Source organism: Phaethon lepturus, unplaced genomic scaffold (assembly GCF_000687285.1).
Source record: "Phaethon lepturus isolate BGI_N335 unplaced genomic scaffold, ASM68728v1 scaffold11870, whole genome shotgun sequence".
Lineage (NCBI taxonomy): Eukaryota > Metazoa > Chordata > Aves > Phaethontiformes > Phaethontidae > Phaethon > Phaethon lepturus.
The window spans coordinates 81,298-94,604 of NW_010509844.1; the positions used below are offsets into that span (position 1 = coordinate 81,298).

At 38.1% G+C, this 13,307-nt stretch overlaps 1 protein-coding gene across 1 annotated transcript in view; it reads left to right on the forward strand.

The window, feature by feature from the left end:
* CACNA1D (calcium channel, voltage-dependent, L type, alpha 1D subunit) overlaps positions 1–13,307 on the forward strand; it is a gene marked incomplete at its 5' end in the record, with an annotated part of 122,245 nt that overhangs the window by 80,780 nt on the left and 28,158 nt on the right. Inside the window, 7 exons of the mRNA XM_010288426.1 lie at positions 185–250; positions 2,042–2,133; positions 3,357–3,516; positions 4,753–4,880; positions 4,996–5,092; positions 6,748–6,850; positions 7,981–8,082. Coding sequence (XP_010286728.1) covers positions 185–250; positions 2,042–2,133; positions 3,357–3,516; positions 4,753–4,880; positions 4,996–5,092; positions 6,748–6,850; positions 7,981–8,082 — 748 coding nt within the window. The remainder of the gene's footprint in view (positions 1–184; positions 251–2,041; positions 2,134–3,356; positions 3,517–4,752; positions 4,881–4,995; positions 5,093–6,747; positions 6,851–7,980; positions 8,083–13,307) is intronic.

Genomic DNA, 13,307 nt, shown 5'->3' on the forward strand with positions numbered 1-13,307 from the left:
ATGAAGCTTGTGTTCATTGTATGAGGCAGAATATTAAGAGTGACAGGTAATAAAATTTTAAGCACTTGCATAGGAAGAAAAACCTTGGAAACGCCTGTGTCCTACAGGGAAATTATTTTTGTAAATGGAAATTGGAATTATGGTGTGAAATTATTAAAAGACAATGCACCTGTCCTGTTTCTAGGCTCTGCCTTACGTTGCCCTTCTGATAGCCATGCTGTTCTTCATCTATGCTGTCATCGGAATGCAGGTAATTATAGAATTTTTTTTAGCATTAAACAGAGGTGCAGTGTTGGCTACTCTGTTTGCTAAGGTGCTTATTGAAACATTTCTTTTATAGTGGTGCTATATATAAGGCAGAGCTTTCAGAGTAACGCAAAAATCTTTTTTTGGCTATGGTTTTGGTAGTCAGAAAATCTAGAAAGATGCAAGAGAAGAGCTTGGTGTGTGTGAGCTTATAGTATCTTAGTTTGCTGAAAGGAGCCACTACTCTTCCATGTACTGTGAAATTTATTCCTATGCATCAATGTATGAAAGAATGTATGGCTTTTTTTTTTACTATAGACTTGTTTTGGGAATCAGGCTTTAAAACTCTGGCTTTTTCTTTTTTTTAAAGTCTTTCTCATATGAAAAGAATAGAACTTTAGGAAGAGAAGTTCTCTTCCTCCTCTATAGGAAAAGAATCTAGCATCTAGCTAAAGATTTAGGCACAGCTGAAGCTGTGGTTAATCAAGAGTAGGATATATGTACGAGATGTACAAACGCAGAAAGGATTTTGGTAGGTTAAAATGTAAAAATGTGCTGTTGGAATGAAGGTGCCACTCCTTGCAGCAGCAGCAGTGCTGCCAGGGCAGAACAGGTTCTCCAGTCTTCATAACTGGAGGTAGATGGAAGGCAGAAACCTGTCAGGAAACTGTTCCTAAAATTCATAGTACTGGGCTGTTCCTGGTGGGAGGATGGGGTAGCCATCTGAGAGGGGACTGCACAGACTGCAGGAAAGCAGCAGATGAGGGCACTGAGCACGGAGCTGTGATGGGGACTGCGGTTTGAGTTGCGTGGTCGTCTCTGTGGCACATGTGAGATCTAGTGCTTGCCTAAGGAGGTGCCTGAGGAGCATGGCTGGGTGACCATCAACACTTTGGCAGAAGTTCCTGTTAGGGTAAATTTGGGCTGCAGTTCTCTTCTGTTGTTTTTTGGTTTGTTCCTTGGCCCCCATCATAAGGCCTTAGGATAGCTCTGCATTCCGTAAAGCTTTACAGAGGTCGTCTTTTGTTCTCAAAGTTATAAGGGTCTTCAAATCAACATAAAGGGAGATCCTAATTAAATGGGATGAGTAGAAATATGCTATGGAGAGTGGTTTTCCTTCCAGATTATTTCTCTTCATCATTTATCCAAAAGCAACTTAATGTCCTTACAGTCCAGGAACATGTATACAGAGCATAATGATGTTACTCTCTCCGAATTAAGTAACAGCATTCACTGTATTGTAAGCCGATATAAATGCATTATATTGGGGAAAAAGAATGGTCTTGTGGCCAAGGAATTACAATTTAATTTTGAGCAACAGAACTCATTTCCATCTCTGGCTGAGACAGGATGCTCAGACTCTCTGTGTTTTGGCTTTCATCTTTGCATCTCTTTTTCTTTATTTAGATTTGAGGTTTTCAGGACAGCAATTATTTCTTACTACAAGATGTACAATATTTAGCGCAGCAGGGCTTTAATACCAATAAAGGATTCTAGATGAGAGTCCTTTATTCGTATTAAACTATATTTTCTCATCTGAAATAGAGGAATAGGTATTAGTATTATAATGGTTTATTGATGCCAAATTCAATGACTGAAAATCATCTTGCACATGTGGTAAATTTACTGCATTTACATCATTATCAGGAAAAATCTAAAGAGACTAAAGAAAGTTTAGTTGTGAAAGTGCTTTTCATTCATACTGAAGCAAGGCCTACGGTTTCTGGCAGTACAGGTCACTAGTCAAAATGAAAAGTTTTATTGTAGTCAAAGTCAAAATCCTGTTTTATTGTAGGTATTTGGAAAAGTGGCTATGAGGGACAACAATCAAATAAACAGAAACAACAATTTTCAGACTTTCCCTCAAGCCGTGCTTCTTCTCTTCAGGTGAGTAAACCGTAACTATTAACACATCCCATTCATTGATGTATGAAAGATGTCTGTAGCTCTTGTACTGTGGATTTGCTCAAAACGTGTTTGCAAGTGAGAAGCAATTTAGTGTGACAAGCACATACTCTCCATGGCTGTATGCTGAGTGCCCCTTGGCACAGCAGGGTTCTAATGAGGTGATACAGACCTGAAGTCATTACAGCTACTGTGAAGCATCTCATTTGTGGGGTAGTTGTCTTTCAGGTAGAGCCCAAACATAGTCAGCCCTGATATCACTGTGTAGGTCTTGGGAAAGGTGAAGAAGACTGTGCCCTTTAATCTTTATAAGCACAGCTAGCATGACAGCTTGAAAAAATGAAAGGTTCTGGCAAGATAAAGAAATATACTGTTCTTTACATTTGCTGAAGAGACGGCAGGAAGTAGAGGGTGTAACTTGCAGAAGGGAAATATCAGATAATAAGCAGCAGGCAAAACTTTCTGATGGCAAAGGTAGCTTGATGTAGGGGAATTATGGAATCTCCAGCACTAGAGAGATTAAGAAGAGGATAAACATTTGCCAGGAGTGCTTCAAAGTGTCCTGGGGCAAGGAGAGGGAATGACATGGAACGGGGATGCCTTGGAAGGTGACAGCCATGAGAGGTCTCTTGCCTGTGATTCTGAAACTCCACTTGGCTCCTGTGCATTATTACTACTCTGGTTGGCAAAACTGGCAGGTCACCCTTTATCTGAGACCAAGGACCACGTTTCTTAAATATTTGAAATCATGGGTCTGTACACAGGCATTACCCAACTATGCAAAAAATGCAATAGCAGAAGTTAGAGATAAGCATTTCCTCAGCCATGCTGAGGAAAAGGCAATTCATCTTTCACAATTTTTATGCCAGACTTCCATACATAACACCACTTTTGTACACAGCAGCTCCACTGCAATAAATATTTAACTTGTAAATCACAGGTTTGGCATTCAAATTTTTACATACAAGCCTTTATGCTGCATTAGTCTACCTTACAAAATGTATCTGCAATGTCAGTTCTATGCTTGTAATTTCTGAAACGTGCTCTGTGTTTTTTTAATTGGTTCCTGCTCTGAAAAGTTCACAATCTGTCTTCAAGTTTGTGCTTGTACAGCTCTAAGCATTTTGTCAGACCTTAACAAATTAATACATCTTTAATCCATTTTGATCAAATAATGCCTAATTTATCTTTGTGACCTTATAAAGGTGTGCAACTGGAGAAGCCTGGCAGGAAATCATGCTGGCATGTTTGCCTGGAAAACGCTGTGATCCAGAATCCGATTATAATCCAGGGGAAGAATACACATGTGGAAGCAATTTTGCCATCATTTATTTTATCAGTTTTTACATGCTTTGTGCATTTTTGGTGAGTCTAGCTTGTGCTTATTAACAGAAATGAGCTTTGGCATTTTGACTTTCTTCTGAACTAAGAGTGTAGTGTGTTTAGTGAACGATTGAAAATCCTGTATCTAGAATATTTTTGCAAGGTTGTATTTTTCTTAACACAGTCCTAAATCCTGTATCTTATACTGATTTTTACGATGAGGGCAGTGAAACCCTGGCACAGGTTGCCCAGAGGTGGTAGATGCCCATATATATATTCAAGGTCAGGTTGGACGGGGCTCTGAGCACCCTGCTGTAGTTGCAGATGTCCCTGCTCATGGCAGGGGGGTTGGACTAGATGGTCTGTCAATGTCCCTTCCAACCCAAACTATTCTATGATTCTGAATTCTCACGTGCAAGATGCTCTTCTCACTACATGTATGCAGGAGTGATTTGCACATTTGAAAGCTAAGTTAACAGTCTTGTCATCAGCTATTATTTAATGCATTTCTCAATAGTATCATTAAATATTCATTAATTATAAAGCTACTACTTGACTTAGTAGTAATGCTGTTTGTATTATTTAAACTTAGCAGAATTTGGATTCCTGTCTCTACAAGTGTGCTCTAACTGTGGCACGTGAGATGTGAACACAAACCTTTCTTCCTAGTCCATAGCATAATGGATTATTTGCTCTAAAATAATTGCTGAAAAATGTTTTTCCTCATTGCAGGTGTCTGGTCTAAGATGATTGGTTTGTTTTGTACTCAGTACTGCTCTCCTTGCAAAAGGAGAGTGGTCAAACAGAATTCTGTGAACTGGTGTAAACATACACATTCTGCTGTTCTGTATCATCTTCTGTGTTAACAAAACATATGCAGAAGTCTTATTGTCACGACATTAATCCTATTAATACAAAAGCTGTTTCCTAAGATTTACACTGTCAAATACGTGTATTGGATCCATTCTTTAATTTGATGTAGTGGGATCTGGAAAATTAAGGAAGAGAAACAAAACCATGTTACAGCCTAAGTCAAAAATTGAGCACTCTAAGATAGAATCACACTCTTGTCGTGTCATTACTTGATAGAGTTCCAGTTAGTCAGTTAAATGGCTAGCAAGTATTTTCTGTGATATTTGATTATATTTACCAAAAATCATTGTTTATGAGACCAATTTATTTGTTTGAATTCTTAACCTGCTACCTTATAATTTTATTTATTGATTTTTTTAAAATTTCAAAATAATTAAGGCAGATTGTTCTTAATTATTTTTTTAGATTATAAACCTATTTGTGGCTGTCATTATGGATAATTTTGATTATTTGACACGTGACTGGTCTATTCTGGGTCCCCATCATTTGGATGAGTTCAAAAGGATATGGTCAGAATATGACCCTGAAGCAAAGTAAGTTAGATCATTTTCTCTGATAAGGTTTATGTGGTAAAAGCCATAAAAGCAGAGTATAGTATATTCTTCGGGAATGGATGTATGTTTGGTAACTGGTGTGTGCTGGTTCTAGGGGAAGGATAAAGCATCTTGATGTGGTTACATTACTGAGACGCATACAGCCACCACTCGGTTTTGGCAAACTATGCCCTCACCGCGTGGCCTGCAAGGTAGGTTTTACCCTATTTTCTTTTTAGGCTTCTCTCACAGTCCATTCATTCATTCAGTTCTGTTCCATATGTCATGTATGCACAGTAATCCTGTCCGTTCACAAGGTCTCCTTCACTCTCAAGTTTTACTGTTTTTTTGCAGGCTTAACCTAAACCAGCAAAATCAGTGTCATTTCTTTCAGTGCACTCAGTTGAGTAGTTACCAATTTACCAATGTAAAATTCTTCACAGAGCATCAAAATGAAAGGGGTTGGTCTGTAAGTCTGTCATTGGTCTATTATTGTGATGTACATGAACTACCTCATCCCAGCATTTCTGGTGACCCAGTGTCGCATATAAGATTACTTCAACCCACTGACATTTCTGATTTCTCTTCAGTCCCAGGGAGAAGAGGGTGGTAGTTTACTTTACTTGACAATTAATTATTGATACGGTACTTTTGCAGTCACATTTATGAGAAGCTGCACATGAAACACAGAAATGAGATTGACGGGTGGGGACTGCAAGGTGATAACCCAAGCTGAAGTGAATAACGGTGTGCAATACAATATGTAGTAGTGAGTGAGGAGATGGAGAAGTAAAGGGAATATAAAGTGATGTAGAATTTGTCAGGCACAATGTGTAATTTAGATGAAGATTAATTGCATTTTAATATAAAAGTTGAAAAGCAATGCAATGGAGATGAATAATTATTATGTTATTTGAGGACTTCGGAACTATGGATATTGTGGGTTTAGCAATTTCAGTAGGAATAAGATAAAAATCTTTTAATTAAAGGATCATTACAACAGCACTGTCATTTGGATTTCTTTTATATCTGTTTTATAAATAGGTAAGTTGATGTAGAAAACACTGCGTTCAAATGGAATGCCACAAGGCATACTTAAAGCAAACCTGTATCTGTATGTTAAGATAAATTCTCCAATTGAGTAATTTAAAACTAGCTTTTAAACTAGAATAGAAGAAAATCCAAGTCAGACATTGGGACAAGATTTTGACAGACTAAATAGCGTTGTTCTGACAGGCAGGGTCACAACGATACTGCTCTGAAAGATGAACACTCTAATGCAGAGATGGACTAATCCAGAGAGGAGAGCCCTTTTCACACTAATTCAATGTGGACAGTGTAAGAGATGCACGGCATCACTGAAGAGTTACCTGAGAAATGACTCCGTTTATACAAGACAGACTTGGTGCTGTGGTTCTTCATGGAGCATGAGGCTGGAGGAACCCGTGGGAAACCTGGAACATGACTGCAGCTGGGGTGCATGCCCTCAAATAACTGCATTTGTCCTTAATGTTGCAGAGTGCGACTTACAGTCATAGCCAAGGACTGGGCTGCAGTGTTTGCAAATTAACTCAATAGCTGACGAAAACTACTGGACAGTTTTAGCTTTTGTATAAGCATGTGATTAGTGTCAGAAAGAAGAAATATTGGGTGGTTATTACATGTAGTTGGGATGGAAGACCCAACTTTTTTTGAAGACTTCTGTAATTTTTATCCCTCTCAGTGGATATTACTCATTGAATACATCAGCTTTTCAGAAATTAACATTACAGGTGGTGGTGGTTTTGGTTTTTCTTCCCCCCTCCCCCCTACTCCCCCACCTGCAACAAAACCACATCAAAATTTGTTTTCCTTTTCTCATTTACAGAGGTTAGTGGCCATGAATATGCCACTAAACAGTGATGGAACCGTCATGTTCAATGCCACTTTGTTTGCTTTGGTTAGGACTGCTCTAAAGATAAAAACAGAAGGTAAGGTTCTTAGCTGTAAAGCCTTTACTGCACTTGTTAGAAGATACAATAAGGAAAAGTTACAATTTACTTTATTTTGGTGGATGTGAATAAGGCTGTTCATTCAACCAAAAGGCTTACTAATGCAGACCTCACTGGATTTGGTTTGCTTTTGGATCATGGGTTGTATTCACCGTTGCTAGGAATTATTTGCTAGAAAATGAAAGGAAAGGGATAGTGAGGCCAGAGCCCAAGAAATCTCAGAAATTATTATATGCTTTTATCTGGTCAGATAAAAGCATGTAGCAGTGACATCACAGGATTTCTAGTGCAAGGAGTGAATGAGTTCCTCTTTCTCTCCAACTGAGAGGCTTCTTCCTCTCTATCCTACTTGGTGCCTTGGATCCCACATTGGTGCAGCTACAGCTTTTGCACACATGAAAGCAACATCCCCACTTTGGTCAAGGTCTGTTCTGATGGGGTTGAATGGATTTCTGTCATTTGCATCAGAGAGGGGAAAGTTTTTAAAAATCAGTAGTAAGTTACAAAGAATTTTGCTTTCTATTTTCATATGGTTTTTTTCATTATTTTATCATCTTTTTCTATTCTGTTCCACATCTTCTGCTCTTCTCGGCAGAAGCTGAGTTCCACTGCCAATAACAAACTGGTTAGATTAAGCTCCCATCAGGCATTGCTGTGGCTTAGGTGAGCGCTGCAAGAGATGAAAAACTGCTCAGTAGTCAGCTGCGTGAACTTCCAAGCCTGTACAACTGAGCAATTACTGTAATTAAACAAAGGCTTACCTGTGGATCAAGAAAGAAGTGGCTTGCAAAGAGCAACTCACCACTTTCTGCACAATTTAGGCGGAAGTTATTAATCAGTGACAGAGTAGAACCAAGAATTGTAAATTACTGTTGACCTCTGCTGTACTCCAGAGAATGATTTGAAAGCCCCAGGAGCTCGCTGTCTTACACCCTTTCTTCTCTTTAGTTGTTGTAGTATTGTTACCTGCTACTTCTTGTAGCTCAGGCTTACTGCAAGGCATCCTGATACCTGTCTTTGTAAACAGCTAATTAATATCCAGAGGATCATTCATTGCAGCTGGTTGAAACATAATTGCCATCTTCCATTTTCCTATTTCATTGCCACAGGTAATCTAGAACAAGCAAATGAAGAACTTAGAGCAGTTATAAAGAAAATATGGAAGAAAACGAGCATGAAATTACTTGACCAAGTTGTCCCTCCAGCTGGCGGTCAGTCTGATAAACTTTGCAATATGCTATTCTCTGTGCATTTTGGTCTTTCTAGATTGTTAGGAACCAAAGAAATAAAATTACTAAATTTTGCAATTATAATTGTCCTAGAGGACAACAAACAATAATAACAAAATAAATATAGGGAAAATTATATCCTCTTACACTAGATAATGCATATAGTACTGTTAAGTACCACTTCTTTAGATCAAAGAGAAAGCTGAAAGGAAAACGTTATGCTCATTTGCTTGCTTAGAAAAAAATACCTTATTAGACCTAAATCTAGTCTTGATTTCAAGTCATTCAGCAAAATAAACTAAACTTAGCTTGATTTCAATGCATTGAGCAAAATAACATGTTTTGTACTAATTAAGCTTGACAATGTACACTACGTTATATCCTTGCATATGTTGAATACTTCTGGAAGAAAACTAAAAAATAATAGCTGCCAGCTTAAAAATATTTTTTTTTGCTAAATTAATAAAGCAAGAGGCTAAATTATCTCAGTTACACTAGTTTAAACCACAGCAGTTCCATAGTCAACAGATAATGGAAATGGTTCAGGTTTATGCCAGTATGACTGAGATATGAATATGGTCAATGTAGAGAGTTATCTAAATTCTGAAAACACCAATATGTTTGCAAGAACTACAAGGCACATATATTAGTTGCTCCTACGTGCTGTAAAATTACATCAGATATTTGTTATATCTCTCTTTTTAAATATATATATTCTAATATATATATTTAGCCTTTTTCAAGATCTACATTTTTATTAATATGCTGCAGTGTAGGTTTAGGTGACTGTTGTACTTGCTTTTTCAAGTTTTAAAGGTGCAGGATCTGTTGCACTGTCACCCATACTCAGGATATGTTTATCTAGACATCCAAGACCTCGATCCATCGTAATCATCTGGTATTTCTTGTAGTTTATTGTACTTTTATAGTGTTACGGCAGCTTTCAAGACTGATCAGACTCAGGTTTGGAAGCAGACTCAAGATCCCCGGCCCGCTGGTGGTGGAGGCTGGTCCCTTTCCGAAGGTGATACTCTCAGTCTCTGGGGGAGGAGGAGCATGCTGGCTGCACTGCCCTTCAGCATGACCCGAGAAGCAGCATTAGCTTTGTGGCCGGAGGGAGCCACTTGCTAGTGGTGTGGTGGCTGCCAGGTGATAGTGTGGATGAAGGCAAAAATATAGCAAATTTGACTACCCGAAGGGGAACTGATACTGCACATTTAAAACAACTTTTGTGTTCTACTCTGTTGTTTTTAGCCTTACACCTAAGTGCTTGCATGGCATAGATGAATTGCTTTGTTATTGTTGTAACTATGTGCTTGAGCTTTTTCTGCAGCCTCTGTTCCTTTCAACTATGAGTCTTTCCGAATATTCTGAAGCAATTCTGTTTTAGGGTGGTGGCATGGAATTAGTGTTGCCTCTTGCCGACTTTATTCCCCTACATTTTTTTATTGAAATAGAGATGCATGCTTCAGAATAGCAAGCTGTGCCTGCCTAAATCAAGCTGACAAAGAATCTGTAAAGATTACATTCCTAGAACTAATCTTACGTAGTAACTCCCTGTTAACTTCAGCTTCATTTCATTGCTGAATACAAGCTGTACATTTATTTTCAGCTGTACTAAAATTAATTGCTAATATTTATTCTGCAAATGTAGCTCTTCAGTGTAGCTAGAAGGCTGAAAACCTGGATCACTGCTCAATTGATAGGAAACAATATGGCTTCTACAACCCCGGATAAATAAGAACATGTTGGGAAGTCATTAAGATTTACAATTTTTTTTTTTATTTCAGCTTGGTTGGTTTCTCTGGGGACCTTGTTATGACTTACCTGAAAATTGAAAGTATTGTAGCCCACCTAGAAAAAAGAGGTATACAGCTATTTTACGTTCATATGCCATAGGAGTGTAAAATAGCTCAGTATACAGTAGAAATTAATTTCTATTGATGCTTAATATTCAATAGAAAATTATATATGACAATAACACCAGTGACAGCTGATAATCTGCTAAGAGGCAGAAAATTCTCTTCAATATAAATCAACAAAGCATCCAAATTCAGTATATTAAAATGACTTGCACCTAAAAGTATTGAGCAGTCTAGTTTATTATGTTTTTCTCCAGTATTACTTTTGCTGGTATTACTGAATGCTACATCCTTCACGTGCTTGTGACCATGCCTCCAGAACACAAACAGAACAATTATTTGCAGAGCAGAATGATAATAATCAGCATAGCATTTTTTCCTGAACTATAAATAGATGCACTAGAAATGGACAGTTAATTAATTATTGGTACTGGTTAAATAACTCATTAGTATAACTTAATTATACTGTTAAGTTATCAACACATTTTTGGTACCGAAAAATGAAACTGCTTTGCAAAAACATAGAATGTCAGTCGAATGCCTGAATGTGTGAATGAGTTAACGTTCTTAGGAGGCTAGAGAGTAATAGAAATACATACAACTCACTGAAGATTCACCTGTATTCTCTAAACTCCCCAGTCTCCACCTGCAAGCCTATTTAATCCTGCCTAATATTTTCTGCTCTCTTCCAAAGACTTCCTACTAAAACGATTCCTTTCCTATTGTAACTATAGATTTGTCTATTCTGTGGTCAGTTATGCTTAGCTGCCTCCCTCTGCCCGTCCATATCTGGCTATATGTGTGTTACTCAACAAACAAAGTCAAGGATGGCTCCCCTTGGCCAGGCTTCAGTTCTTGTGTGCGTGTGTCTGCAGTGCAACTGACTGTGCCTGCAAAGTACACGTGCATCTTCTGGTACACACAGACTTTGGTGTGCAAGTGGCAGCAAACTGGTAATGCCGTCATCTAATCTGCTTATAAAAAGTTGGTGCGCGTCCAAAGCGATTAATAAGGGCCCTTCGTTTCTGCATCCTGAGGCTTCGCAGGTACAGTCAGTAGTCGTGCAATGTCATAGCCTGACTTGAGACATGCTGTAAGTGCCACCCATAGTAGTACGTGTTATATCAAGTCTGTCACTTCTATGTGCTTGTTCTTTCTAGGAGCCATTTGCTATATCACTTCCTTAAAAGTTTCTGTTCAAATACTTGAAACAAAATAGTCTGAAGGATGGGGAAAGGCTTTTCTGGGGAGTTTGACCAAGGCTTGTAAGTCAGTGGATTCAGCTTAACTAAGTCAGGCAAGTTTAGATTAGATGCTTTATAAGAGATCTCTTCCTAATACAGACACCATTAGGCTCCTGAGGAGCTGCCAAGGGAGATTACAGAGGAATGTCAAAGCAAATGTTTCCAAGAAGATTAGAAATTAGATTTGGAGAGTCAATTAAAAAGCTTCTTACTGCTGAGACTGAATCTGTAGACTGGTGAGCTTTTCTTGTGAGCTGTGGAGTTCCTGCTGTTTCCTGGCGGGAACTGGGGGGACTCGGACCTTTGAAGAGATGTCAGTGTTTGGCACAGCATGCTCTTTAACGTGCCGAGACGTTTCCTGCAACAGACTGGTTTCCCAACCAAGGTATTTTAAAGCAATTATTATAATTATTTGTGCATTGATGCATCTAAAGACAAATAAAATGCTGGGAGAATACATCCCTGGAGCATTTTTACTGAAGTTAAAGCCTCTCCTTTCTCACATGCGTACAGTCCATTTCAGACATTATAATGAGAGGAGCTTATTTTGAATGGCAGAGGATTCATTTTGAGACAAACTTTCACAGGGATAAAAATGAGTTTAAACAGTTCTGCACATGAATTTGATTTCCCCATCCTTTTGATGTGAAAGCAAGTAATGAAAAGAAGGAAATTAATTAAATTTAAATTAGCAAAAGCTGTTATATTACAGGTTACAGATACTATTAGAAATACTATCATTAGTGAGATACATTGGGACATACTATAATTGAGACAATGAAGTCGACAAGGAGACTGTTTTAATCAAATGTTAATGTTTGACATTACAGTATATGACAACTGATTAGAGAATTCTCTAATCTCGACAATTAGAGAAAAAGCTTGCTTAACAGAATGTATTCATATGTAAAAAACCCCACAAAAAACCTCCAAAAAACTAAAACGAAAAACCAAACTCAAGTCTATCCTAAAGCTCCATTAAGAGGCTTAAGATACGGACAAAACAAATGACATAAAACTAAAAAAATCCCTATTTTCTAACAAAGGTATGTTGAAATGTGTCTGGGTACGTTAGATTTCCATGTTTAGTCAAGTCACAACTGTACAGAGTAACTCTGATCCTGAGATGTGTTAAGCACCTTTCTGTCGCAGCAAGGGCAACTGGGATGATGGGAACTTACTGTCCATCAGCATGTGGGCCCTAACAGTGGAGAGAATTTTTAACACCTAAAACACACCAGCTCTCCCATATGTATGGCAGTAGCCAACTAGCAACCGTGTTGCAAATGGCTATCTCAAGATACTGAAAAAAAGTGAGAGATGAGGCAACACAGCAGATAACTCTAGGGGAAAAGTGTGTGAAAACAAAAGCAATGTTTTTGAATAGGAAACTATTCTTAGTTTTCCGGCAAGCGTTACTCATCAAGAGATCAAACTTGCACAGCTGAATGATTCAATGGGACTCATAAAATAGGCACATACGTTCTTAACATGCTTTGAACCGGGCAATTTCAATATCCTCATAAGGTACCTGCCTTTGAACTTTGGAAACATTGCAATTTGGATTTCGTTCACAACAGTGACTCTGTAAAAACGCCAGGTTTTACCGCACTTGCTGTTTGTGTATCTTTTAAATTGTACTAAATTAACTGATGGAAGTTATTTTCATTTCTGTCAGCATTGCAGGGTTGATACAATACAATAATGTGGGAAAGCACTATGTTGTTTTATATTTACGATTATCATCATCACCTATTCTAGAAGGTGGCTAAGGACAAAATCTTCACTTAAAGAAGAGCCTCATAGAAAATATGTGAAATGGTAAACTCTGTTTCCTCAGAGTCTAGAATCTGTCTCACTGGGTGACAATAAGATAGTGGAAGATACAACCCAGCGTGAGCATCTGAGACACAAATAAAATTCAAACTGGAAGATACTCAGGTATTACAGTGAGGGCATGACATCAATAAAAAAAAAAAGTGTGTAGCAAAGCAGGTTGTAAACATGTCAAAGTCCTTATGCAATTAGAGCAATGCTGTATTGATACACTAAGTAAGCAAATTTGGTTCAGCAGTGGAAAAACCAAGAGATGTTGTAGGCA